The 27,419-nt window shown below is 39.3% G+C and overlaps 1 protein-coding gene across 1 annotated transcript in view; it reads left to right on the forward strand.

Annotated features, from left to right (window-relative positions):
• Positions 1–27,419, forward strand: part of GREB1 (growth regulating estrogen receptor binding 1) — a 103,289-nt gene that overhangs the window by 42,600 nt on the left and 33,270 nt on the right. The window contains exons 3-16 of the mRNA XM_009937413.2: positions 6,691–6,813; positions 7,573–7,749; positions 14,182–14,364; positions 14,679–14,822; positions 16,139–16,264; positions 19,120–19,242; positions 20,112–20,249; positions 20,431–20,616; positions 21,184–21,534; positions 22,248–22,376; positions 23,908–24,033; positions 24,488–24,685; positions 24,776–24,956; positions 26,793–26,985. Coding sequence (XP_009935715.2) covers positions 6,691–6,813; positions 7,573–7,749; positions 14,182–14,364; positions 14,679–14,822; positions 16,139–16,264; positions 19,120–19,242; positions 20,112–20,249; positions 20,431–20,616; positions 21,184–21,534; positions 22,248–22,376; positions 23,908–24,033; positions 24,488–24,685; positions 24,776–24,956; positions 26,793–26,985 — 2,378 coding nt within the window. The remainder of the gene's footprint in view (positions 1–6,690; positions 6,814–7,572; positions 7,750–14,181; positions 14,365–14,678; positions 14,823–16,138; positions 16,265–19,119; positions 19,243–20,111; positions 20,250–20,430; positions 20,617–21,183; positions 21,535–22,247; positions 22,377–23,907; positions 24,034–24,487; positions 24,686–24,775; positions 24,957–26,792; positions 26,986–27,419) is intronic.

Below are 27,419 nucleotides of genomic sequence, written 5' to 3' on the forward strand. Positions count from 1 at the left end.
TTAAACATATATGCTGCTTATTCCCTACACACAGTGATCCTTCTATCAAACCCTTCTATGAGGATTTCATAAACTTTTCCTTGGCAACCAACTGCTATGTCACAAAACGGATTATGACATCCGTTGGGAAGATGCTACAGGAGCAGATGCATTGTTCACGAACAAAAGTGCAATTTCACACTTCTGTAACTTCTTTCTTTCAAGGCTTTCATAGAACTTTCCAAACCTTGAGGTGCTGTTTCTGTTTTCTTAGCGGTTAATGGAAACAGAATTGAACTGTAATTAATTGAAAGTCTCACAGCAGCCTGGCAGAGAACATTCCTTTCATGAAAGTTTCAGTCAAGGGGAACGCTGAAGGGACCTGTAATAGAGGTTTTCCTAGGTCGTTTCTCAGGTGGGAGAGGTCTGCAAGCTGGCATCATGTACTCCAGCCTCAGCATAAATTGAAATTTCCACTTCTAGCCACATATCCCTGTGTTCTGAGGGTCAGGAGGCATCTGAAGCAGAGAGCCGTCCCTGGGGCCTTGTATAAGCCCCTGTCCTCCCCTCTCATTGTTTTGCTTCCTTGGCCCTGGCATTCTGACATGGTGAAGTACTTGGGTATCCATGGTCATAACCCCTTGTTGGTCCTCGATACAGCAAGTGTTTTCCTATGGTGGAGCAGACATGTTATAAATAATTCAAGACAAGATAGAGCAGTGGGTCAATGCAACTCAAGTGTTTTGGCTTTCCATTATGTGGACTGATGTCCTGGTTTTGGCTGGGTTGGTGTTAGTTTTCCTTCTGGTAGCTGCTGTGTTTTGAATTTAGCACGGGAAGAACGTTCATGTCACATTTTCAGTTTTCATTTGTTGCTATGAAATCAAGGACTTTTTTTCCAGTCTCCCATATTCAGCTAATGAGCAGGTGTGCAGGAGCTGGGAGGGAGCACAGCCAGGCAGAGAGCCCGACTGGCCAGTGGAAATGTTCCATACCACGGACATCTTGCTCTGTTTGTGAATGGGGGTTGGCTGGGGGAGCAGGAATCTTTTTTTTTTTTCCTGCTTTTCACTTTTCCATGAGTTCAAATCCTCTCTTGTCTGGAAATTCAACTTTTCCAGGAGTTCATTTTTTTCTGGGAGTTTTGTGAAATTCTAAAAAATTCGCGAGTTTGGTGTTCTGCAATCACTGCTCAGGAACTGGTTGTAAAACGGTCATCGGGTCATGACAAAAATTGTGTTGTATGTAGTTTGTTTTGCATATTCATTATTATCATCATTAGTAGTAGCAGTAGTAGTATTTTCCTTTGTTGCCTTATTAAACTGGCTTTATCTGAACCCACGAGTTTCCCCTTTGTCCATTTTTCCTCCCCATCCAACTCTGAGGGAGGAAGGGGAAGTGTGAGCGAGTGGCTGTCTAGTTCTTAATTGCCAGCTGCCGGGTTAAACTACGGCAACTAATAACATATTACAGATGTTCGAAGTAACATTTGGCAACAAAACCAGCCACCAGTTAATAAGACTGATATTATGGATTTTTGTCTCTGATGATGTTACAGTATCAAAATTGCTAGAGACCCTAACAATTGAGTATAGAGTCAGTTTAAGAAAAAAACAATTGGAAATGGCTTTTTTAAGCTTTATCAATCACCCGTTGTAATTATTTTTTGGTTTATATATTATTTGCTTAAAAACCATTTTTCTGTCTCCTTTGGATACATAAATGACCATCTAAACCATAAAAAAGTACTTAGCCACTGAAACTAGAGTAATATAATTACATATCTGTCATGACAATTTATGCCTAAAAATAATTTATTTGTGCAAAAGAGACTGTAGTGTGCCTGGAGACAAATGAAAGGAACATGTTGGTCCCTGCTGGCTTAGATGTTGCATTTTTTGCAATGAATTTGCAAACAAGTGTGGTTTTCCAGTCTACACATTCTAAATTTGAAAAAAACCCATACATATTATATATGTATGTGTTTATAGTCATTTATGCAATTCTATTTGCCTATAAAATTATTTCTAGCTATGTAAATTAAAAGTACCAGGTTGACCCAAGTTGGGTTAGACAGAATGTCAGATCTCCTTGGCTCCAATAATAGTATGTTTTTTCATTCTGTTTTTTTTGTTGATGCCTTTTTATTATTGATGTGTTTCTTCTCTTCTCCAGACCTGGAAAATTCATGTAAGGCTTCAAATAGTCCAAAAACATTATCATTATTTAAACAAACCTCTTGCTAGGTTTTTCATTTTATCAAAAAGCCTATGGTTTGCTATGGTCTCACTGGTCTTACATTTCTAATGAGGGACTTTTAAAGTCTTCTTAATTTTCTCAGCCTTTGTAATTGCAGAACATATTTACAAATGCAGATAAGTGGTCTGGATGTTCAGGAACTTTCTATGAATGTGCATTAAAAACTCTTTACAATATAAGGCAAGGCTATTTGGCTCTAACAGGTTTAGGTTTCTTACATATCTCTGTTTGCCTAGCTATTACCATATAAACAGCAAATTAAATCTGTGGACTGAATTGCCAGTTATGAGAAGTCAGTATGTGCAAAACAGTGAGGCTCTTGAATCATTCACTTCTGAAATCAAAATCCCATTTGAATCACAATCACACTCACAGTTTCAATTGTCTAATCACATTTCACTAAAGCAAAATATATATTTTTCCATTTTTCTCTTGTGCTTTTAGATGCATTTAGGTGCCAGGTTTTAGGCCTATGTATTATGTTTGTGCCAAAGAGGTGTGAAGCTGATGTCAAAAGTTAATGACAAGCATCATTTTTCCATTAGGATCTAAGTCCTACACCACCAATGTCACTGGAACTTCAGTGGGGAAAGGATGGGGAGCGGCGTGGCAAAGCAATGCAGAGCAGCCGGGTGGCAGTTAGCTCCGCTGCAGTGAGGCTGCTCATTGAGTGGTGCTGGGTTCAGCTCTGACAGCAGCATCACGTTCTGACGTGAGCTTTGCAGCCAGCTTGTGTCTGTGGTTAGCTGGTTCCCTCCTTGGTCTGCATTTAAGGGAGGCTGCCCGTTCACCGATACAATATATTTTGTGGCTGTTAATTGAAGCCCTGATGCTGCAATCAGTTAGTGGATAGTGTCAGCACTATGAATAGTTCCACTGAGAAAAAATGACATGTATATTAAAATATTTGCAGAATTTAACTTATATTTAAATTATACCTTAAGGAGAGAAGAATTTTCCATATGAAATATCTTAATCACAACTTATAACATAAAGGTCTAATAAATCCTTTGTAAGAACGGACAAGAACTCCTTAAAGAAAACAATAGCATTTATGGTATCTAGGAATAAATTTCGATTCAATAAAACAAGGACAAAATCTTCACAGTGTTGGTTTAATGAAGCTATACCAAGTGACATCAGCTGACTGCCTAGTTCTGTAGCATACAACAGAAGAACTATGGCTGTGAGTCTGCTCTTGCCATCATCTTGTCTCTGGTTTTGGGCGCTTGATTGTGTGTTCTTTTGGGACTGTTTAAGCAAAGAAGATGTGGAACAGACACATGTAAACACAGAGTTCTTTGAAGGGGCCCTGCTTTAAAAGTAAAATGGAAGCAGAAACTGTAGATCTTTTTTAAAGTGAGCAGCAGAATGATGCCCTGTACAGGTGGCAGCAGCTCATTCTTGTGTATTATAAGTACATATTTGCTCTTGCACTCTTTTCATTTTTGACCGGAAAGCGCTGTAGCTCTCCTATTTTTTAGTGTCCCTTCCATTTCTTGTTGCTATCTTTTTTTTTTTTTTTCTGATATGAAATTACCCATTATGGCTGAACAAAGCGAACAGTTTGCCACTGCCCGAAGGGGAAAATCTCACATCCTGCTCCCCCCACTCCTTCTCCCATTTTCTCCCTTTTCATCAATTTTGGTGTTTTTTGGATCTTCCACTGAGCTAATTTAATACATAAACTCAGCAAAAGCCTCTGGTCATTGTTGTTTGCTTAGTTAGTTTTCTGCTGGGTTAGCAGGCTGGGATGGCTCGACACAGGCTCCAGTAAGTGTCAGCGCTGGCACAAAGAGGAAGGAAGGATCTTCATGGCTGGGAGTGTGGGAAAAGGGAGGAAAGCCAGGCTCACCCCTTTTGCATTGTGTTTGGATGTTAGTCAAGGTTAAGTCATAACGCATAACTTACCCCTAACTTAAATAGCAAAGATGGAGAGCAGCGCTTTTCCCTTTGTTCACTTTCAGCATTTTTGTCTTCAGACTACGCCCCTAAAACAGTTGTGTTTCACTTTCTGTCCTTCTCTGTGTGCACCAGGACAGAAACTTGATGTTTAGATACTTTAAACACAACCTTCAAATCCTCTTCTGGATTGGGAGGTAAGTCTTAATAACCTTTAGAGACAGATCTTCAAACTCCAGATTTACTTTCTTCACCTTCCTTCCTAATTCTTATTTATCCTGTAGTATTTGTTTAGCTGATTCTACAATAATTTGTCAATAAAATAAAAAGATATTCTGAAGACAGTCATAGGGAAAAAAAATTCCTTGATGAATATCCTGTGGGATTCTGAGTGCCTGATCCAAAGTCAGCTGAAGCAAAGTGAATGTCTCCAGCTGACGCTGAGCTTTGGAGGATGACTGCAGCATTCTTCATTATTTTTTTATTTCAAGACTAACAGCTGGATCAACAGAATAATGTAGGAGCCTAACTGATGTTTTACTTGCCCAAGTCCAAACAGCTGTTTTGTCTCTTGCTGATTCTCAGGTACCTGCAGCCCTTCACTGCCCAATTTTGCCAGTGAAAGCTCTTTGTGTTTGCTGCAGGCATGTTCCTACAGAAGCCAACAAGCTAGATGCCTAAGTCATAAGCCCCACTGGGTTCACTTAGTACTTGTGCCCTGTCTCTGACATACGTCAGGCGGGATATGGTCTGCAATTTTCCTTAGTCCTGTCCGTAGAAGTGTTCTCCCCATTTACCATTTAACTGCACTCCTCTGCTTGCCAGCTTTTTCCCATTTGCCATTAGTGTGTCTGAGCCATAGGAGAGGATGGAGTCATTGCTCCATGTGTTTTGTTGGAGCTGTTGCTTTATGCATGAAAAAATTATTGTCCTATGGGTGGAGAGAAGGAAAGAAGCAGTCTCTGGTTGAAAGGCTGAAAGGTACACCAATAATATGCAAGTGAATTCTCTTAACAAGCAAGCAGTCAGGTGAAAAAGCTGATTTAGGCAGCCAGCGCACCAAAAAAAGTGGATCACAGCAGAGAATTGGAAGAAACACCTAAAGCCCTCTAAAAAATGAAGCCTACATCACATTGCCTCCTAGACTAGCACAGTCCATGCATAGGCTGCTGCGAATTGTCTTCCTAGAGATCTGCCTTTCCTTGACGTTTTGCGGGGTGACATGCGGAATCAAACTTCACAACTCAGAGAGTTATAAAGCAGGTATGTTTATTGCGGCGCCGGGTGCAAGGGGGATCGCTCCTCCTAACTTGCACACCGAGTCACGAAGCATGCACCTATTTATTACAAAGCTTATCTAAGTAGGCTGGACTATTGTAATTATTTCTAAGAATTCATTATCATACTCCACCCCCCTTTAGCACTTGCGCAGTGTTGACTGGTGGTCGTCTGTGGGGATCTTCTGGATGAAGGCTCATAGTCTTCCTCACTGTGTGCTTTCACCTTTGGCCCAAAAATTCCTGAGTTGTCTGTGTTGGCTGAGGCCCAAACCATAGAAACAGTTTCAGCTAGGGAGTTGCTTCTTACAAACATCAAAGTTCTGGTTATCAGTCCTTGTTTCTCTTCGTTGGTCTCCGAGTAGGCCTTGTTAGATACATTTGAGCCACAACAGTCCTTGTTTTTCTTCGTTGGTCTCACAAGCAGTCCTTGTTAACTACATTTGAGCCACAGCAGTCTTTGTTAGCAAGGTTACAAAGAACAGAACTAAACTAAATAAGTGTTTAACTCTTACTTTAACATAGATGCAAAATTATATAACAAAATTAAATTAAATCTATAGCAAAATCGAACTAATTGTCAATTTCCCACATCAGGGGAGCGGCAGTGCTTTACTCAGAGCTCTGGGTTCTGGTAGGAGACAGACAGCCTGAGAATTAGTTGTTCTTATCGTGGCGTCATCTGTGGTGAACCTAGTTTGAAGCAGGAACCGTTTCTCCAGTTTCTTGTACAACATCAAGGACATGGTCAATACCTAATTAATAGAATCTGTATTTGGACTGTAGCCAGGACATTCTAAAGTGCTAAGTAGTAATGACTTTGGGGTTGTATTGTCTGTTAATATTATAAACAAAGGATACAGTTACACTGTTGTGATCAGCAACAGTTCAAACTCCAGGACTTAGGCCTCTCAAAAACATGAGGTTAGATTAAAAATAATGACATTTAAAAAAATAATAAATTGAGGCTTCTTTTTATTCCTCCTTTAGGTTTTTTTTTGCTTTCTCAGGTGCAGTTGGTCATGCTTTTGCACTTTTTTTTGCACAGGAGCTACAAGCTGTATTTTTTTGATGAAGGACGTAAGCATGACTGGAAGTTGGAGCTTTAAGGAAAGAACAAATATCTTAAGGGATGGCAACAGTAAAATCATTGTCAAGAGGAGAGAATCCAGTTTGCTGTAATACTTTCTGTAGCTGGGTCACACTGTTCATTCATTGGTTTTTTGCCAGCGTTTTCTGTTGTCTAAGTCATTTATGCCATGATAATTTGTAGCAGGCAGCAGAGCAGATAATGAGGAAGAAGAAGAAGAGGAGGAGGAAGAAGGCTCAGAATCAAGTAGTCCTCCTGTTTCTTACCAAATGAAGTCTCCCCCAGAAGGATGTTGCACTACTGATGGTAAGAAACGCACTAAACGTGCTGTCAGAAGGCATTCGCCCTAATGAAAAGGGTGGGAAGGGGGCCATTTCCCCTATAATTCATCAGAATGAGATAATCTATATGATATAGAAATCCTAAAAATGTCAGTGTTCACAACCTGCCAGATAAAGCTGGATTGCTCTTGGCTGCTTTTCAGTTTGACAGGGTCTTTACCCAGTGTGTCAGATAAGCGTTTGTGTTGGACCACCTGGCATGAGGACAGAGCTTCTGTCCTTTTAGGCAATGCGACCTTTAAAAGGTTGAGTTTGTAGGCATGGCGTTTGCTGAAATGAATGTGGTAATTCTTACGACTTTATCGTTGCTCTTTTCTGTTTAAAGTGTACCTCATTCAGTCTTGCTATAAAAAACGTTTGGAAACCCAGGAAAAGCCAATGAAATTCACCAGATGTTGAGAACATTTATCTCCAGTTTTGAAAGTCTGACCTAAGTTATGGTGATGTCAGTAAATAGTCCCGCAAATATGTAGGTTGCAAAACATCATCAGGAGAAACTTCACTGTACATTTTCAGATTTTTATTTATTTATTGTACTGGTAGCATCTGTTCATGGCTGACCGCAAGGCAGGAGAGAAAATTGTCTCTTAGTTTGCCCTTGACCTCAGAGGGCGCAACTTTGTTTTTCATTAAAAATATAGGAAGTTCTTGAATGAAGACAGTTGTGAATATCAAACAAAAAAATCTTGTCAACTTAAAATACATTGAATTGATTTTTTTCTAGGTTTCTGCCAGGCTGGTAAAGATTTGAGACTGGTTTCAATTTCCAATGAACATATTGAGGTACCATCAGGGTTTTTACTTGTTGGTGCAAAGTCACCAAATTTACCTGATCACCTTTTAGTGTGTGCTGTGGATAAAAGATTCCTGCCAGATGACAATGGGCGCAATGCCCTGTTGGGTAAGTGTCTGTGATTGCAGTAAGTGGATTCTCCTGTGAGCTACAATTAATAGCTAACCTTTTTTTGCAGAGTGAGCTCAGCAGATCTTATTTCTGTTCCACATCTACAGTAATGCTCCCTGGTGATGCACAACAAGACAACAACTCAGAGCTGTCTATGTTCGCTTTGGAAAGATACAGAGCGAGCCAGTTCATTACAAATGCTTCACCACCTTGTATCCATTAGTCCAAGGCTAAAGTTGTTGTCCGATCAGTTTATGTCCTAGTTGCTGGAGCTGCACATCTGGTAACTGGACTAGTTGAACTGCTGGCTCTCACTAGTTCAGCTTTCCAAACACTGACACAGATGGCCTGTAGACCTGTCAAGTGGAACTCTGAGGCTGCTATATACATGTAAACAGTTTAATGATAATTTGGACTACAAAAATTCATGACCTTTTTGATTTATCTCTTTGAGATAGGGATAATATTCTCCACTGTGTTTGAAAAATAGCGTGGGTTCCTGATCCTAACCTATGACTTTTTGCGATTATAGTGATATAAATAAATGTGAATGCTTGTAAGTTGAAATTTTTCCTAAATGTGTAATCGGGTAATACTGTATGTTTGAATAATACCGTTTGTAGGATACTTCAATTTCTTGCTTTTCATCTATTTAGAAGTCTAACTTCTAACATAAAACTAGGTCCTGTTTTTGTTATAGCCTTTCTGTTGGCCATTAGCCTCATCCAAATTAACCCAAATAAGGAAGATCTGCAATCATGTGATGAATGAACTGAATATTAAAGTTATTAAAATGGAATAGCTTTTATATTGAGAAAAATAGTATGTAATCAGAGGGAGGACTCTTTTTTCAATCAGGGATTATTTTCTTAGTTAACCAGAAAATGCTGCATCATTTGTCTGTGTACCAGTCCAAGCTTTCAACAGCAGAAAGGAAACATTAATCATGTCTTTTAACTGTTTTTTTTCTCAAACACTGAGGGATATGACATGAACTCAGTTGTTAGCTCAGTCTGAGCAACTCTTCAAGGCATTTGGGATGACAGCGTAGTGTGAAGGTGCATAATGTAATTCTATGTACAGTAATCTCTTTCCTCATGTGATCTTGCAGAGTTGGATTGGTCACAGTACATTTGACCAGTGATTGTAAAAGAATTAAGAGGGTTGTAAATCACCCACGTGTTGTCATTTTGAAGATAAAGACAGGAATGTTGTACCACTCAAGTCATTCAGTGCTAGCACTATTAACAGCTTAAGCTCCTTAGGCTGTTAGCAGAGAGGAAGTAGTGTATTTGTTAACTGCATGCTAAACAAGAACAGAAAAAGGCAACAGGAACATAACTGGGAGGTTTTTATGTGACTTGCATCCTCAGCTTGCTTATTTAATACATTCTAGTATCCTAAAACCATTTAAATCCTTTTTTTTTGGCTGTTGTTATTCACTTAACCACCAGTGAATCACATTCTTTTGCAAAGAATTTTAGCAATTCTGTAGGATGACTTTTAACTATTCTATAAGAAGTTTAAATATGAAAGAACTTACATACTTAAAGATCCAATGTCTTCATCTGGAAGCTGGAAATAAAATATGTTCCTGGTCTCTAATCTAATGAAAAAACATGATATATCTTATTGACATGAGGATAGCATACTATTTGTACAATAGATCATACAGTTGATAGAAATTATTGTTTGATTCTAGTGTTCATACACTGATACAAGTCAAATCAGGGTGAGTAAAATTAGAAGCAGACATGAATAGTCTCATGGTTTCAGACACAGAGTGAGATAAAAGACAGAACCATTCTTGCTTTAAGTTGGCTACTAGTATAAGACAGTGACCGCTGTCTTGTGATAGATTTAAGTTGAAAACATTTGATCTAAAGAAGGGAAGCTCTTTTTATTTTCTTGCTTTTGAAGATGGGGTCGAAGGTTTATTTTTGGTATTCTGAGTTTAGACTGTTCTCCTTCAAACATGTTGGCCTTTTGAAAGAACCTGGGAAGTGGTCCCTTCAAGCCTTTCTAAGTTTAGAGGGAAATGGAATTGAGTTTATTTTGAAATGAAATGAGCTGTCATCATGAGCCAGAGTATATCCCCCTTTTGGTAAGGCTTTGGTGATACAGGCACATCACTTTTAACCCTTCAACCCCTTTGCTTTTGTTTAATTTCATGCTTTTTCCCTTAAAATACTGTGTTTTTTTGTAAGGTAGCCATTACTCAGTGCTATAGATTTTTTCCAAAACAATTTATGTGAAGGGAAAAGACACTAATGAACTACCCAGTAGTTTCCTGATTTCTCAAGGTCTGCCTGCCTATATTTGTGAAGATGCCTGTGGAGCGTACAAAAATTCTGGAAGAAAACAGGAAATGCCTTGGTAGTTTCCAGGCCAGCTTTTGACTTACGGTCTTGTTCCCATTAGGTGCTGCTGATATGCCTCTGGGGCGTGTGCCAATTTATTGATTATGCTAATAAATTGTTCCACAATCAGGGCATATGTGCTTGTGACTTGAAAGTCATATCTGTTGGAGGTTGTTTTATTTCTTTGTTTTTACAATTGAGGTAGAAAAAAATTCCATTTTCTGGAAAAGACCATATTTTTGGCAAGCAAAACGTTCTCTGTCTGAGAAAAGCAGCAAACATTTACCACTCCCAAATGTTTTTTCTCTTTTGTTTTTTTTTCCCCAGTTCTCACTCTTAAGGGGATTCTCTCATCATAAACAAAGCAGCTATTCACCCATCATTTTCCTTACCAAAAGACCAAACAGCTGCCCACTTTCCTAGCAGGGAATAAGAAATTCTTTTTTTTTTTTTTTCCAGTGGGTCCCTGAGGTCAGAATGACAGAGGAAAAGATTAGTTTTCTTGCATTTTAAGCTGTGAGTAAGGCGAAAACATTGTGGTATAAAATACTGTGGCTGTTTCTGTTAAAATGTGTGAGTTTCCATTGGGCTTTGGTAAGAGTAGTGAGTTTCCATACAATGGAGCCTTCTGGCTTGACCATATTGATTTCATTGATTTTTTAAATTTAGGAATTCAATCTTCAAATGGAGTGGTACTGAGTAGGTGGGAAAAATGTGGAACATTGTCAGTGTTTGTGTGCTTTTTCTTGTGAGTAGGGCTGAAAAGAAGAAATACTTTTGCTGAAAAGTTGAAAATATAGTAGTTCCTTGTTTAAGTAAGTTGCCAACTTTTGACAATTAAAATTAATTAAAATTAATTAAAAGCCTGTTGTTCATTTACAAGAGAAACAGGAAGAAAATTTTCTGCCAATTTATGAAAGATTAGATTATTAAATATTAGATTATGAAATATGAGATGGATGAAGTCCATGCTGAAGTCCTCTCTTTATCCCTAGCACAAGCTCACTGTTGATCCAAAGGAACCATTTTCCCAGGGAGAAGGTAGGTCAGGTTTCATACCCTTGTAGTCCAAGGTCCTTCTTCTGACTGTAAGGTCCCTGCTGTGGAAGGGTTTTTTAAATTGTGGGCAGTTGATCATTGTGATGTGAGCAAATTAAAGCAAATGCATGTCATAAAATACCAGATACAATCAAACACATTCTGATTAAACAATCTTCAGAGGGTAACAGCCTTAAGTCAGTACTGAACTGAGTTGGACATGAACTGGTGACCTTAAGGTGAAAGGCTTTTAGCCCCTAAACTCCAGGCATTGATTTCTAATTCTCTGGTGGAATCAATCCCATGACATAGATATATGGAGTCACCTTATGGCTGCCCCGACTCCCCTGACCTTTGTCTGATCTATAAGGTATGGAGGAATATTTAATGCAGCTTGTATGTGAAACAAGCTGTCCCCTCTATCAGCTGCTGCCTCAGGCCATGGCATGTGAACAGGGCATTCGGAGAAAGGAGGATGATGAAATGTTTCGGTTCTCCATGTTGCTCAATCTGCTGCATAAAGTGCTATGGGCAAGGTTGGCAGCGCCCTGCAATGACTAATGACTGAACAGCGTTTTATTGCATTGCAGCCAGAAGATCATGCTGTGTTCTGTCTGTGATGTCAGGGCTGAGCTGTATTAACGAAGCAATGGCTGCCATCAGAGAGTGTCGGTCAGAATGAATGGGATGAAAACCGGTGCTGGCAGGAGCTTGCAAGAAGGGACTCTGTTTGACTCAGAGGAGCTGGGGAAGCTTGAGGTGAAAGATGATAGTTTGACTTCGAAGGACAATTAAAAAATAAACCTCTAAAATGTTCTCCAAGGACTTTTCAAAACAAATGGACAATTACGATCTGTTTAGTCCTTACCAGGCCTCACCTGTATGCTATACGTGGTGTAAACGGATTTTCCAGTAGACCTCACAGAGTTAAAAATCAGTGATTAGGGCAAAAGGTTATTTCAGGTAGAATTTATTGCTAAATTTTATTTAGGCAGATGATGATTTTCAAAAGTTACCAATAGTGACTGTTCTAAAGTCCTCATGAAAAGATTTTATGTCCACTGCCCAACTTCTGTTTTACAAATATTTCTACCTGTGGCTTTGGCATGTTGCTGGACACTCCCAAGAAAATGATAAAACCTAAGAAGTGTACAGGTACTTCTATTTTACCTTTGGAAATGGTCCCCTCGTGCTTGTGTTTGAAAACATGTAAGGGCTTGTAAGTGGCAACCAGCAAAAGCTGCAGTGCCACTGGTCATGCCCAGTGTGCTTCCAAATGTAGGGGAAGTTTTCATTTACTAGCAGATGCATCTTTCATGATTTTTCGATCTGCATAAAATGCATGAAAACTCTACAGCTTTTGCCACATCCGCTCTAATTTTGTTTCCTTTTGTTGTTGCTTTTATTGCAGCTACTGAAGGCTCTGTGATGTTAGACAGATGTTTTTGTGCTGACTGATATAACGCAGAGGATTCTGCAGAGTCATGACTTGTCCAGGTTTTATGAGTCATAATGACCTTTATCATCCTACCGACCAGGATCGGAAAGATAATAGGCAGCTTTCAATAGCTGTTAGCCACTTGTTCCCATGGATACCAGACCAATTTCCATGTGAACTCAGGTTTTTAGTAAATTCTTCTGAGATATTTGAAAACTAATGAAAGTGCTGGGGCTGTAAACCAAGCAACAGGTGTTTACAAAACATTATATTTCAGTGCTTGTATTTTACAGAAGGAAAAGATATTGACCATTAATTTGAAAACTTAATTAGTTTTTAATATGTGATTGAAGTAATGATTTTCATAAATGGCTTTTAATTTTATCTACCATATTATTGTTCCTTTACTCCAGTTCTTTATTTCCAGTGTTATTGTCCATACGTTATATGAAATGTATTTCCTTTATTTTTGTCATCTTCCAATTCACTGAACACACCCTTTCCATTTCATTTCCTGTGATGACACATAAAAATGTTTATCAGATGTGATTGAAGTAAAAGAAAAATTCATGCTTCAGATTATGTGTAGGGAACAGAGAGAAAATTTCCATGTGGAAGATTATCTTCTAATTGCACAGTGTAGGATTTCTTTGTAGATAAAAAGTGTTTTCAGAGAGTTGCTTTGATCTGATGCAAGGTGAAAATTTTTTAGGAAATGCTTTGAAAAATGGAGAAAAAAAGTTTTTTAGGAATCAAAAGGCAGATAGTCAGCTGTGCAAGGAATGCCCTTTATTTCCAGCGATAATCTCACCACCATCAGGAGCCCCTCTTTGAGGCTCAGCCTGTGGGTCTCGGGGTGAGAGGAAATGGCAGTATCCCTGCAAGGGCCCCATCCAGCCTGAGTACAATAAGCTTCTTTACGTGCAAGGACTATGTCTCTGTCGTGCCTATAAAGTTGCAGACACTTTGTTTCCGTAATCATAAATAGTTTAAACTGCTGTGAAGTGCTAACACAGTCCAGCCATAATTTGACAAAGCTACTTTGGACTAATAGCCCAGGCAGGCTTTAGTATTTTCCTCTCTAAAAAAACATCTGTAGTAGGAATTTAGTACTTAAGTGCACTCAGTTCTAATTAAATGTAACAGATTAAATGTACTTAATTTCTTGAGGCTTAATTGCATGTTGTTTCAATGAAAGCTGAAGCAGAAGTGAAGCATGTTCTTTCTGTGGTGTTGAATAGGGCTGAGGTTAAGCATGTGATTCTGTACTCCAGTCAGGAGCTGCCTGGTTTAATGTTTCACAGGTAGGTAATACATTGGAATTGTGACCTTTTTCTGGTGTGAGAAAATGAAAAACATGGCCTATTTTAATTGTTCCGTAAACATGGGGCTGTGTTTTTGCAATCTGGTAGCCAAAGTGCAATACAGTGGACTTGATGTAGTTGTTTTTTTTTCTGGAGGCGAATGTTCATAAAATGTTCACGCTGTGAAAAAAGATAAATACAGCTTTTCTCCAGGAAAGAGTCGTGTTTGGATGTTATGAACAGTGACCCACCTCTCTCACTGGATTATATGTATTGTTTATTTTATCAGGCTTCTCTGGCAATTGTGTTGGCTGTGGCAAGAAAGGTTTCTGCTACTTTACAGAATTCTCAAATCACATTAATCTTAAACTGACCACTCAGCCCAAGAAACAGAAACACTTAAAGTATTATCTGGTCAGGAATGCACAGGGAGCTCTGACCAAAGGATCTGTAATCTGCTGGAAAGGGGCAGGTAAGATAATGAAGCTGTCTTCCTCGAGCTCTGGTTTTCATCATCCAAGCTTAGCTATCGCAGGGACTGGCGTCTGTAAAAGCTAAGGCAGGTCAGTTGAAAGAAAGACTCTCTAAAGCTAGGTGATTGCTAGAGCAGCTGTAAAAAGTAATTGACTGACCTCATAGGAGGACGGCATGTCTGAGGACATCGTTTCCTCCCTTCCAAGTGCTGTCGCCTCTCAGTAATTCGTGTGCGAAATTATTAAATCAAATACGCAGAGAAAAAGCAAATGCCGCTGTTGTCAGGGGGTAAGAAGTTTCTTTTCTGTTAAGAGTTCAGAGGCCGGCAGTCTTCATCCAGCACCTGCTCCAGCACATTGCTCCAGCTGCCGGAAAGCTCGGGCGTCTCGGGAAGCACCTCAAGCGAGCCGCTTCCAGCAGCAAACGCCAGCGCTCCGGCTGGGAGCCAGCAGACAGGTACCGCTCGGGAGGGACATGCGTGGCGTCTCGTACGCTCGTTCTGCTGCGCGGGCATGTTTGTGTGTACGTGGGTGAATGGAAAGGCAAACAAATAAGCACGCTACCACATACAATGAAACAAGTTGAACAGATTTAGAGATATATTACAAATCAAGAAAACAATCAAACTTTCAAGGCTTCTCGCTGTCCATTTTTACCCCTCAAATTTATGTAGAAAAGGTTAGTAAATAATAAAATAGGTGTTCCGCAGCTTGCTCATAACTAAGGCAAACCAAAATTTTTGAAAAGCCATTAGTTTTAAAGTTGCTGAGAATAGGTGTTACATTCCTCCAGCTGTTGCTTGTCTGGTCACAGATGACAAATGTTACAGGAACCAGTGTCATTTCAGCTTTTTCTTCTGATCCAGTCTATGTTATGACCAGAATCTTCTTTACTGCAGGCGTTCTCTGGGCATCAGCTTGAAAGCTTGTGAGTTTTTTATTCTGCTGAGAAAAGTGGCTTTAATATTAAAAAACAGATGATCAGCTTCTGTAATGTTTTTGTATTAAAAATTCTTTCTGAAGCAGTTGCTTTTCTGTTAGCTTGACATATATGAAAGGTGATCTGTGATAGAGGCTACAGTGGTATCTCTGAGATTCTTCATGGAGGAAACAGCTCTTCAGTGTCTTGTGACTGTTACAGAGATTCACACAGGACAACTGAGGCACATCTGTTGGTGGTTATATTGTCTCTGTGGGACAGAAGCCTGTTAAATAGTTGTGATCTGGAATACTGGTACCCCTCCAGAACAAATCATTAATCTCTTTACAATAACAGATTGGCATTTTTTTTGTCAGAGGTGACATATATTTAAAAGCTATGTTAATTAAAAGCATATTAGGCTTGAGAAAACTCTGTTTTTAATGCAGTGTAGTTAAAAAGAAGCTTGGAAAGAGGATGTCAAAGTGGAATAGAGGCTTAGAAGCTTTTTAGTAAATTTTGAACAACCTCTCTCACACTTTTAGCTGGTTCTTGAGTAAACTTCATGTAAAAGCTAGGGTCCACCTGTAAAGAAGCTAAAGGATCTGACATTGCAGAACTGGATTTTACCCAGGCACGTAACTGGGAGTCAGACAGCAATAATCTGTTATGAGATCAGAAGTGGATTTGTTTTATTCAGCATTACCTTTACTCTGAGCAGATCCTGATGGCTCTATTAAAGTAAATGATCAGGTGAACAGTTTATTATGTCAGCTGGGGATCTTGACCTAAAAATGTTCAATTCAAAAGAAATTCAAAATTAAATTCAAAAGAAATGCTTTTTTTCTTTCCAGCTGCAGCCATAGATCACATCCCTTCAACAGCCGCGTTCAGCTCAGCAGTTTATAATGGCAAGGAATCACCTAAACAGCAGTTGGTGAAAAATAACCTGTCTGCTCTGACAAGACCTATGGTATTAGGTATTAATATATGTTTGTTGTTCAATAACCCTGTACTCTGTATTCCGTGGGTATAATAGAAGCATTGAACAAATGATATCATGATCATAATTTACTCTATGAATAGAAATTATTGTTCTCTTCCAAGTCCTTTCTGACCATAACACTTTTTTCTGTGTTAAATTTCAGAAAAAGAATTGTTTATATGTTTTCAACCATAGCTTTGTTACAATTCAGATTATGAATTGGAAGTTTTTATTTATATTTACAGTTCATTCATTTAATAGAAGGACAGACTAGACTCGAAGTCCAGGTTCTTAAAGAATGTGCCAGTTTGCATTAATGTCACCAGTAGATTTTGTGGAGGGAATTAGGAAAGATTTGCAAGTAATCACTCATAGGATAATTTGTATGTTGCAGTTCGCCTTGGGATGGAGCACTACATTTGGACAACTGGCTCCAAATTAAAAAAAATGTCCTCACCACACCTTTATTATAATGATTTGTGTTAATTGTTTTCTGTCATAAACTGTATTCTGTGTCACTGGATTGTTTAAGCAAGAAAGTTATTCTTCTCTACGGCTAGAAACATGCTATAGCTCTGTTATAGAATAAGTTTTCCAAAGTTCCCTGCTGGCATCACAGCCAAATTCTTTTCCTCTGCCCATTCAGATTCTTGATCTCTTTCTTCCATGCAGCAGCATATTCTTGCCAATTCATTTCAGAGGGATTACTTTCACATATCAACACATCTGCAGGAAAGAGCGCGGCATTTTCAAATGAAAAATTCTTGGTGTTGCTCTATCTTGTGACTTTTGTCACATTATGCCAGGAAACCAAAGGAAAGCAGGAGTAGAACAAATGGCTAAATGCTGCCCTCACCTGGTAAAGATTTAAAGGACAAAGTAATCTTTGAAAACCTGTACGTGTGGTTCTTCTGCAAGTGAACAATCACAGAATCACAGAATCACAGAATAGTAGGGGTTGGAAGGGACCTCTGTGGGTCATCTAGTCCAACCCTCCTGCCGAAGCAGGGTCGCCTGCACAGGACCTTGTCCAGGCGGGTCTTGAATATCTCCAGAGAAGGAGACTCCACAACCTCCCTGGGCAGCCTGTTCCAGTGCTCCGTCACCCTCAGAGGGAAGAAGTTCTTCCTCATGTTCAGACAGAACTTCCTGTGCCTCAGTTTGTGCCCATTGCCCCTTGTCCTGTCACTGGGCACCACTGAAAAGAGCTTGGCCCCATCCTCCTGACACCCACCCTTCAGATATTTGTAGGCATTTCTAAGGTCCCCTCGCAGCCTTCTCTTCTTCAGGCTGAACAAGCCCACCTCCCTCAGCCTCTCCTCGTAGGGGAGATGTTCCAGTCCCCTCATCATCCTTGTAGCCCTCCGCTGGACTCTCTCCAGTAGCTCATCATCTTTCTTGAACTGGGGAGCCCAGAACTGGACACAGTACTCTAGATGAGGCCTCACTAGGGCAGTGTAGAGGGGAAGGAGAACCTCCCTCGTCCTGCTGGCCACACTCTTCTTGATGCACCCCAGGATCCCATTGGCTTTCTTGGCAGTCAGGGCACACTGCTGGCTCATGGTTAACCTGTCGTCCACCAGGACACCCAGGTCCCTCTCCGCAGAGCTACTCTCCAGCAGGTCCACCCCAAGCCTGTACTGGTGCATGAGGTTGCTCCTCCCCAGGTGCAGGACCCTGCATTTGGCTTTGTTGAACCTCATCAGGTTCCTCTCTGCCCAGCTTTCCAGCCTATCCAGGTCACGCTGAATGGCAGCACAGCCTTCTGGTGTATCTACCACTCCTCCCAGTTTGGTGTCATCAGCAAACTTGCTGAGGGTACATTCTAACTCTTCATCCAGGTCGTTGATGAAGAAGTTAAACAAGACTGGCTTATTCTAGATCTCAAGACTACAGGTTTATTTTTATCTTAAATATATTTTGCAAAATTAACCCCAGATTTTTTTATATAAGATTCTTACTCTGTCTTGAATTTCGTGTGGGACTAACCATTCTGCCAAGAGATGTAGCTCTGCCAGTGTGAAGTAGTGTTACGACCTCTGCATATTCATGTCCAGAAATAGAAATAGCTCAATCCTGCAAGATACTGAGCAATTCCTGGAGTACTGCTGGCTCTCAATGATTGGAAAGACTTGATGTTAGTGGAAGCTCATAATCCAAGGAGTTTACAGGAGTGCACAAGATGATTAAAAAAATTAATGAAAGAAAAGTCAAGTTAATAATCAGGAGCTCCTAGAAAAACTGTGAGAAAGTTATGTTTTTACAGACAGAGGTGTTGGAGCTTTGTAGTGGTAACAAAGTGCAGAAGTAATTTGCTAGGAGTTAATATGGAATAACATAAAACCAAAGATGGTAACCAGCAAGAAGTGGCAAAAAAAATCCCGTAAATGGGAAAATTGTTGAAAAGTACTCAGATCTTTATAAATATTTTCCTGAAACCCTTGAGAATTTTATTCTGCAATAAGTTACATGAAACACTATATCATGTGTTCAGAAAATAAAGGAGCAAAATGCCCACAGTCTTGACTTCAAAATACTAACACCTACAAGCATTCTTAGTACGTCACATTCTTACTACATTATTCTTAGTACAGAATAAACATTGGTGTAAAATAAGTGAAGTCTACCTAGACAATTAAGAGCTCTCTGCACTAGAAAGTTCCCAGAAATTTAAGCAGGACAAAGCAAAGTAAAATAAAAACCATAAAAAATTATTATGAGCATGGAGTTGACCCTGTCTACCACAGTGGTTAATGCACACATTCAATCTATCAAAACATATTGAATGAACAGGCACAAAACTGAGTATATTTTATTCCAATACTTTTCTGAAATATTATTGTTATTCAGGCACTTTAACAAATTCAGGGCCTCCAAAAAAGCGCCATAAAGGTTGGTCACCAGAATCTCCATCATCTACTGAAACATGGAACTCGCAGCTCAACCCACAGGCTCCAAACAGAATTAAAAATGGTAAGCTATACCCAAGGTAATGATAATATTTGTTTCATTGTTCAGAAAATAATGGGGGGAAAGAGGCAATACTTTAAAGATGCATGGAGATTTGTATTACAGTTTTGAAAGGTGCTTGATACCTACATGCTCACCTACATTTGGGTGATTTGTTTCCATCGATTTCTTTTTGAGGCTCTAAGCTTAGCTTTCATTAGGGTCCAGTCGTCAAGTCATTATTAATAAATCCCAACAAGTGCCTGTGTCTTTAGACACGAGAACACTTTTGTGATATTAAAATTCGTGTCATAACTCTGGTTAAGGTACCATCCATTCTTTCAATTATTTGTTGCAGTGTTCTTGGCACTTGGATTTTATAGTCTAGATACAGACTAGGGTGACATGCAGTGAAATGAACCCGCTTTTCCCAAAATGTTTTCTTTTAATGTGCTCGTTTAAATTGAAATTACCATAAAGATGTTACGATTGAGCAAAAGTTTAATCTTATTTTTTCTTTCTTGCTATAGCAAGAAAACCTGTTTAGAAGCAGTGGAACTAAAAATATCGTACAGGACACACAAATCATAACTGTTTGTGCGTCATTATCACATAAGTCTCTGTGTTCTTGCATGCATACTTGGAACTGTTTATTTATAAACATTTAAAAATCTTGAGATGTATGCATGATGTTCAAGGTTGCAACAATTAGTCCTCCAGAAAAGTTAGTATAATAGTATGGGTTGTAGTAACAGCTCATGAAATATGTGATGTAACCATAAAAAGCATTTAATACTCATACCAAATGTGGGTATGCGATGATTTTGAATAACTTTTCTTTGAGGACATCATTATTAGACCTGACTCCAGTAACAATATGTCTAAAATCCTAGATGGAGGAAGTCTATCATCTTTACCACATTCTGCTTTGGTGGGGCCAGCCTCATCTCCAATGGTGGGCTCAGGAGAACCGGTCTCAGTTCCTGACAACTTGCTGAAAATCTGTAAAGCAAAGCCAGTTATATTTAAAGGTAAAAACCCCAAACCCCCGAAAGACCTTACATCTTTTTGATAAGAGATGTGAAGATACGTCCTACTGCTAAACACTGCTAAAGCGGTTAGTTTTAAAAGGTTTACTATTAAAACTGTTTAATGCATACATGGGAAATTATGAAATTAATGTGATGTGTACAAACATTATTTATTTTGTAGGTCATGGAAACTTCCCATATCTTTGTGGGAACATTAACGATGTGATAGTGAGTCCTTTGTTGTACACCTGCTACAGAAATTCTCAGTCTTTATCTAGAGCGTATGAACAATACGGCGCCTCCACAATACAGCCTATTTCAGAGGAAATGCAGCTCTTACTGACTGTCTACTACCTTGTTCAGCTAGGTAAGATTATTTTATATCCAGATGGACTGCAATGAATGTATTACATGCTGGCAAATGAGAAAGGGAATATTAGGGCAGGACAATATTAAATATCCGTCTTAGGACATGTCATATTAGACAATTTCGTTCATGGTAATGAAATAAAACTAAATAATTAGTTCTTGAAGACCAGACGGATTGAAATATAATGATACAAAGTTCATCTTCTCCTATAATCTGGGACCTCAGCAACTAAAAATAAAGGAAGGAAAAGAGCTGTAGTTCACTGCTCTTGAGTACAGTCTGTGGTTTAGAAGTAGTATTATGCTGAGACAGGCAGTGCTTAACCTCTAAATATTTCTAATTACCGATACTCAGGTTCCAGTTAGGGCAGCTTTACTTCAGTATCACAAAGGCACTTCAAAATGAAAAATTCGGTTCACATCTGCTAAAGCAAATAGGCTCATGCGTGCATAAATCTACAACATGATCATCTCTAAAAAAGTACATGTTTTGAAAACAGAACTGTTTTAAACTCAATAGTTCTGTTTAATTGCTTCCTAATACTTTCCTCTTAATTTTTTTTAGCCTCGGACCAGATCCCTTTGATTGAGGATTTGGAACAAATATTCATGCGTTCGTGGCGGGAATCACACCTGTCTGAAATCCGTCAGTACCAACAGGCTATTCCACAGACCTTCCCACAGGTGCCCAGCCAGATCACACCGGTGACTTCAGCCCAGCTTCCCTGGCTGGCGGGCCTCGCAGCCAGCTCCTGTAATGACAGCGTCCATATCATTGAGTGCAGCTACTCTCTTGCTGAAGGGCTGTCAGAAATGTTTAAGCTGCTCATTGAAGGAAAATTAATAAAGACAAACTATGTGGTGATCATATGTGCCAGTAGAAATCGAGCCATTGATTCCTGCATTGTGATAACAGGTGAGACTCCAAGGGTGTATCTTCAGGCAAAACAGCGTCATTCGATGCTATGAGGGGTTCGGTTGGAGTTTCAATAAGCTGCCTCAGTAAGCAGAGCTTTGACCAGCAAGTAAAAGCTTTTGGTGAAACTAAGTTAATGCTGCACAGTTGGGTCTCTCCCCAGCAAATCACATTCTGCCTGCCTGACCCGTTTTCTCACCAAGGCAGCCCAGCCAACACCACTACAAACAAATAATGGTGAGTTACAGCACACGCAGCGCATAAAGCTCTCCTGCTCTGTGTGACTGGGATGTTACCGCGAGCAGAGGACCGAACATTTTCTTAGCTTCTACAGATGGTCTTTCAGTGTCATTCCCTTCAACAACCTGTTGAGGGCTATGCCGGTAATTAAATAAATTATTTGGGTAGCCATTCAAAGATTCATCATGAGTGTAAGATAATTGAAAATTTCTTTGACTAATTATATGCTCTTTTTATATACTGTATCAATAAATATTTCCTAAAAAGAATTTATATTCTATATCCAAAATAATTACAAAACATGTATCTATCTTACAGGTATCTGGTGCACACATGTATAGGAGAGAGAAAAGACACATCTCTGCCATTTTTGCATGTGTAGTATTCGTTTAGCTGGGTAGTATTTTTATTATGACTTAGAACATTTTTACTTCAGTTTGAAGTGCTTTCAAAATTACTTTTTTGTCTTTTAGGGAAGTATCAGGCGAGAGTTCTGTCTGAGAGCATGCTCAATCCTTCAGACTACCAAAAAGAAGTTAACTATCAGCTGGTCACAGGGAAAGTGGAAATTCTGGGGTCCTTCTTTAGCACGCTCTGCCCAGGTACCTAACAGGTTATAATGAGGCATGTTTCCAAATCCCTGAAACTTTTAAGTCAGAGAAAATAGCCGTGCTCATTACCTTTGCAGAAGCAAGACGTTATTAGAAATATGTAAAAAATGCAGGACAAAGATGTGAACGTACATTGGAATTGGAATTCCTCCTAAAAGTGTCAGTTTCTAAAATCCCTCAGTTTCATAAAATATGCCAGGAAATAGCTGAGCATATTATTTTTAGCTGTGCAAATCCATCCATATACTATGCTGGTCCATATCCACATGAATGTATAAATTCTTTTGCCCTAAGCACAGAATTCAGTTAGACCATGATGGAACAGAGTTATTTTGTTTAAGGAAGGATTTGTCCTTTCAACTAGCCATGCTGTGAATTTGATCACGATGCATGGGAAAGAGAGGAAAATTGCAGAGAGCCAGGGTTACTGGATCATTTTTTAACTGAGAATACTGAGGATTACTACAGGCAGGATTATCTGGGGATAGATCCAGCCACATGGACAGTTAAACCGTCTCACAGAACTAGAGTAAATGTAGCACATTTGTCAGTGTTAATGGAATGTCACAGTCCCCTCTGCTATTCATGTCATGTTGGTAAATCTGTACTTAGATCACAAGAACCCTTCTAGATGTGTCATGGTATTTGGAGTGGTCACTTAAGAGAAACTTGTTTTCCTTGAACCATCACGTAGTTATGTTAGCGTTTCTGCTCTTAGTATCTTCAAAGTATGGGTCTCAAAATCACTTTTGCTGTTGTTATTGTTTGAGCAGAACAAGTAAATGAACATCCTAAAAATAGCTGCCATCTGTATCCACTGGATTGCACTTCATGGGGCAGAGGCCTTTCTGAGCTCAGTGCAGGCATGTTCAAACATCTTTTCAACTGCTGAGAAAATACTCAATACTCAGGACAGGCATACTGTATTCTCTGCATAGCTTTCATCTGTAAGCAGGGTCCCTGCTGAATAGAATAGGGTAAATTTGCAGATATGCATAGTTCAATAAAACATACCTTGCTTGCTTCAGCATTGTGTGTAGCTACAAAACACCTATTTCTCTTTCAGCTTTACACACAATTATTTTTCTTACAGTCTCTCAAAAATGTTAAAGATTTTAAAATATTTATCAGATTTTCCAAAGCTTCCTGTAATCCTTGTTAGTGAACAGTATAGCTCCGTGGTCTGAACATAAACTAAGCCAGTTTCATGTCCTTCTTGTTGCTGATTTGCATCAGGGCCTTGAGGCTAGTTTTCTACCATCCTCCAGAAACATCCCAGCCAGTGGTCTGCAGAGTTGGTCTGTCATTCCCTGACCTGATTTGCATTTCATTAGTGATATCCTGTAAAAACAGATGCAATAGAAAAGAACAAGAGGGTTGCTGTATAAAACCGCTGATAAGCCAAGGGTGGGATAACTAGCTAGCATATATAAAGCTCTTTTAGGTCTACAAAACAAAATCAGTATGAAATGCAGCTCTTATTAATGTGGATGTTTATTCCACTATCCCTTTGATTTGACAGAGGGTGACATTGATCTTTTGCTGGAGAAATTTTACCAGGAAAACCAAGGGCACATCTCTTCATCACTTTCTGCTTCAGTGAATAAACCAGCAGCACTGAATGGAACAGGAGCAGCTGTGTGTACAAGTGAGTAAGGGGGATTGTCTAAAGAGATACTTCAGATTAAGTCTCTAGATGCGCAGTTAGATCCATCTGCACAGAGTCCTGGGTGCTTGAAGGCAAAGGTCCTGAGGCAAAGAGCAACTTATGTCTTGGGATATTCAGATTTACGCCGATGGATGCTCTGCTTCTTTCCACTGGATATTATAGTCTCTGAAGCTCTCAGTCTTACTTCTGTGGTAGCAGAATGCTATGGCACAAGTTCAGTTTCAGCTCTCAGACATTTAAGAGACTTACAGGACCAAAATGCCCAAATGCATAAAGATTTCTTTGCATATTCCATATAGATTTTCATAAACTGAGACACCTGTTCATAAGCAAAGTACCTTACAGAGTAGATCAATCATTTGTTGCCAGACTATCATTTTGCTTTAGATTAGACTTTAAGCATATATCTAAACAGAATTTTGCCTTTTTCCAGGTTATGAGATTGAACGACATCAGATTCGTCCATTCCAGCTAGCAGTGGCTCAGAAATTGCTGTCTCATATTTGCTCAATTGCTGACTCCAGCACTCAAAATCTTGATTTGGGCTCCTTTGAGAAAATTGATTTCTTGATTTGTGTTCCACCCTCTGAAGTGACCTATCAACAGACTTTGTTTCATCTCTGGCACTCAGGTTCTCATTAGTTAGCTTTATTTTAGATTTACAGGAAATTGTGAAATGCATTTGTACCTGGAAATACTGACATTTGTTCCATTTGTTCAGGTATTTTATTAGAACTTGGGTTAGAAAAGGAACATCTTACAAAGCAGAAGGTGGAACAGTATGTTATGAAACTAGACACAGAAGCCCAGATTAAATTCAAAGTCTTTTTACAAAACTCTATGCAGAATCCACATACACTGTTTGTCCTAATTCATGATCACGCACACTGGGATCTAATGAGGTAAGAAAACTAGAGCTTGTTTTTAGAGAAACTATTATTGTTCGCACTAGATCTCAAGATCAGCTTTCTGATTTATCCCTTTCTTCATCTTAGTTTGCATCTTTCTGATAACTCTCTTTTCCCATGCGTTGAATAAACATGTTTTCTTTTAAGGTCCTTCATGACTTACTTATTCTTATCCTGCTTATTATATTATGCCTCAGTGGAACATTTCAGCTTTCCTTGCTCACCATTCTTACTTTCTTTCAGCCACAGCTATTGTTTTTTTGGCTGGTTGTCATTTGTTCAAAGGAAAGCTTCCCATGAAAGTACACAGAGCTCATTATCCTCTGTCAGTGTCCTCCGGGCTGTAAAACATGCAAAACCCCTCCACAGTGAGTAGACAACTAGTGAGCCAACACTGCTGCTTATTTTTTTAACTGATTGGAAATTTTCCAGTACAATGTTTTTTCTATCCAGAATAACTGCTTTATAAGAATTGAAAGCTTCTGTGGATACAGAGTAATGTCAGGTAGCCTTCTCGGGGAAGCAGGGACATTTCTATCTGATGTGTACCGAGTTCCCCGTCAGCTCACTTGCATAACTCCTTGCTTCCCTCAAAGACCCCTGTTTCCTTGGCTTCTCCGCAATCTGCCTGATGAGAAGTTGGGCTGCTTTTGCTTTCTGGCTCCTGAGGCACTGGGGAGCTTGGAGAACGTGCTGAATTCCAGAAACACCAACAGATTCCAACTTTGGGAGCACAGTAGTGTTTCTGAAATCAAAAACTATGGAATCTTGCTTGTGAAAGAAATGACAAGGTCTTGTCTTTCACACTGATTAAGAGTCATAATTTTCACCAAATCTTTATTTTTGCATGTGAGGATTTCGTATTCAACTCCTCTGTATCTTAGGAACGTACATGATGTGCTAGAGCTGTCACAGCCTTTAAGGCATTTGTTCATATAACATCCCTGAGTGGTAGGGAAGTACCTGAGTTGCTGCATAACTCTGATATTTTTTCCTCTTATCTAATACAGATAGATAAGTGACAAATATTTTAAGTGACTATTCTGCATAGCAGGATTCGTGCCACCTGACTGAAGCCGGTTAAAGGAGGTGCCTAAAACAGGAGTGTGATTGCCTGGGATTGCCCACATAGTCACACCAGAGACATGGGCATCTCTGAGGGCTGGCTTAGGACGCGGGTGGACACAACCAATTTCTGGAGCTACCTGTCTCTCTCTGCCGGTAACAGAAAGAGCTTACAGTGACTAGGCTTGGAACTTAGTCACTGTAGGTAAATGCCAAAAATTACAGAGTATGAATTTGGACTGAAGTTTTACACCAGAGCAAGGAATTGGCTGTAGGTGTTGCATGATACTGGCATTTGCCCTAACAATAACTGTTCTTCACATTCATAATAGCTCTATCACAAGTAGTTTCCCTCTGTTTTTCTGTCATACTGACTTACTGCCTGTCATTTTCTATCTTGGTTTTTGTAGGTAAGAATTACATTTTCTTAAGGGCAGCACTAACAGTCTGGCCACAGTTGCTACAGGACTCTGTATCTATTGGCAACTGCCAAATCATCCTTTATCTTTTGTATTCTGGTAGCTGTAAGGGACTGGTAATGTGCTAGCTAGGGAACTTATCAGACACGCAGAATTTCAGCAGCAGTGAAATAATTTGCATTTCTTTTCCCATCCTGCTATGCAACAAAAGCAGGGTAAAGAATAGAGTCTGAAGTTCCTTGTACATGTTTAACTTTGATTTCACATCTAAGTTAAAGCTATTCCACTGACACAAATATTTACGCTTGCTGATCACTTTGGAGAGTTTTGGGTTTATTTTTTGCAGTGCTGTGCATAGCATTTATCCTCAGACAGAACTGCCTACAGGACTTGTTGATAGACTGTTGAACTGCAGGGAGGTGAAAGAGGCGCCAAATATTGTGACCCTCCACGTGACTTCCTTCCCCTATGCACTGCAGACGCAGCATACTCATATCAGCCCTTACAATGAGATCCACTGGCCTTCTTCATACAGCAATGTAAGATGCATGCTTTGAAGTGCTTTTGTGAGCTTTTCATAAGTTATTTTACGTTTACATACTTGGAAAAACTGTGGAGGCCCCATGGTGTTTGTAAACAAGAATGAATTTTGCATGGCATCTTTTTCTTGTTCAGTCTCTGGCAAGTTCTTTTACCCTTTTTGCTTATCCTGTCATTTCTTGCTTGTTTTCTTTATTCCTTTTATATCTTCTAAAAACTGAAGTAGCTGTGCTAAAAATCTTTGAGCTACATAAATGGAAACCATCTGAAAATCTGTCTCTAGTGTATTACTGCATAAATATATGTATATACGTGAATTTTCTTCATAAGTGTGCATATTTATTCCACACATAGCTGTTCTGTCTGTGTATATATATATGTGTGGAGAAAGAGAGAGAAAAAACAAGGAAAAATTGAGTCAAACATCTGTTCT

The sequence above is a fragment of the Opisthocomus hoazin genome, chromosome 2, assembly GCF_030867145.1.
Source record: "Opisthocomus hoazin isolate bOpiHoa1 chromosome 2, bOpiHoa1.hap1, whole genome shotgun sequence".
NCBI lineage: Eukaryota > Metazoa > Chordata > Aves > Opisthocomiformes > Opisthocomidae > Opisthocomus > Opisthocomus hoazin.